The 836-nt window shown below is 74.6% G+C and overlaps 1 protein-coding gene across 1 annotated transcript; it reads left to right on the plus strand.

Annotated features, from left to right (window-relative positions):
* Window positions 1–135: 135 nt before the first annotated feature.
* On the plus strand, window positions 136–573 carry OT_ostta15g00290 (Domain of unknown function DUF4050; the record flags this gene model as incomplete). The annotated part of the gene is made up of 1 exon (XM_022985628.1): window positions 136–573. One exon carries the CDS (start codon window positions 136–138, stop codon window positions 571–573), a length of 438 nt encoding a protein of 145 aa, XP_022838111.1.
* Window positions 574–836: the final 263 nt, after the last annotated feature.

The following is an 836-nucleotide window of genomic DNA, read 5'->3' on the forward strand; positions in this document are numbered from 1 at the left end:
CGCGCGCGCGTCGACCGAGGCTTCGGGCCGGTGAAGCCATCGACGCGACCGCGGTGACCGCGCATCGCGTCGTCGTCGCCCACGCGCGGGCGCCCAGGGCGTCGGGTCGACGCCCGGTGGACGACGCGCGCGCCGATGGACCGTCGGGGCGCGGCCGGACGCGCGCGAGCGAGGACGCCGCGCGGGGGGAACGCGGGCGCGGGCGGCGGCGGCGGCGGCGGCGGCGGGCGGCGCGCGACGGATCGCTCGGCATCGCCCGCGTCGACGTCGACGGATGAGAGCTCGGGGAGAGACCCGGATTTTGGGCTCGATCGAGCGACGTACAGGGCGAACGTGCGAAACGGCGTGGCGTCGAACGAGGCGCTGCGTCTGTGGCTCAAGCGACGAGAGATGTGGGTGAATCGAGGTCGAACGCGCCAGCGCGCGCGCGACGGCGGGCGGACGATTCCGAGGTCGGCGTCGTACGATTCTTTACTCGGCGCCGTCCCCGCGTCGACGTTTCCGCGACCGATTCCTCTGGCGGAGATGGTGCGCTTCTTGAGCGCGTGTTGGGAGACGGGCGACGGCTCGTGACGAGACGACGGAACGACGCCGCGTGACGCGCGCGCGCGCGGCGTCCGCGTCGTCACCGCGCGCTGTACGTGTAATGCATCGCGCGCACCCATCACGCACGCGCGCGTCGACGCGGTCGTCTCCGGGACGCGCGCGGTTTCTTCGCGCGGCTTCGTCGCCCGTCGCCCGTCCCGCACTCGCGCGCGCGCGTAGTCACCATGGACTCCGTCCGCCGCGTCCTCGCCGCCGTCCTCACCGACGCCGGGGGATCGGGCGCGCGCGAG

The sequence above is a fragment of the Ostreococcus tauri genome, assembly GCF_000214015.3.
Source record: "Ostreococcus tauri WGS project CAID00000000 data, contig chromosome 15, whole genome shotgun sequence".
Taxonomy (NCBI): domain Eukaryota; kingdom Viridiplantae; phylum Chlorophyta; class Mamiellophyceae; order Mamiellales; family Bathycoccaceae; genus Ostreococcus; species Ostreococcus tauri.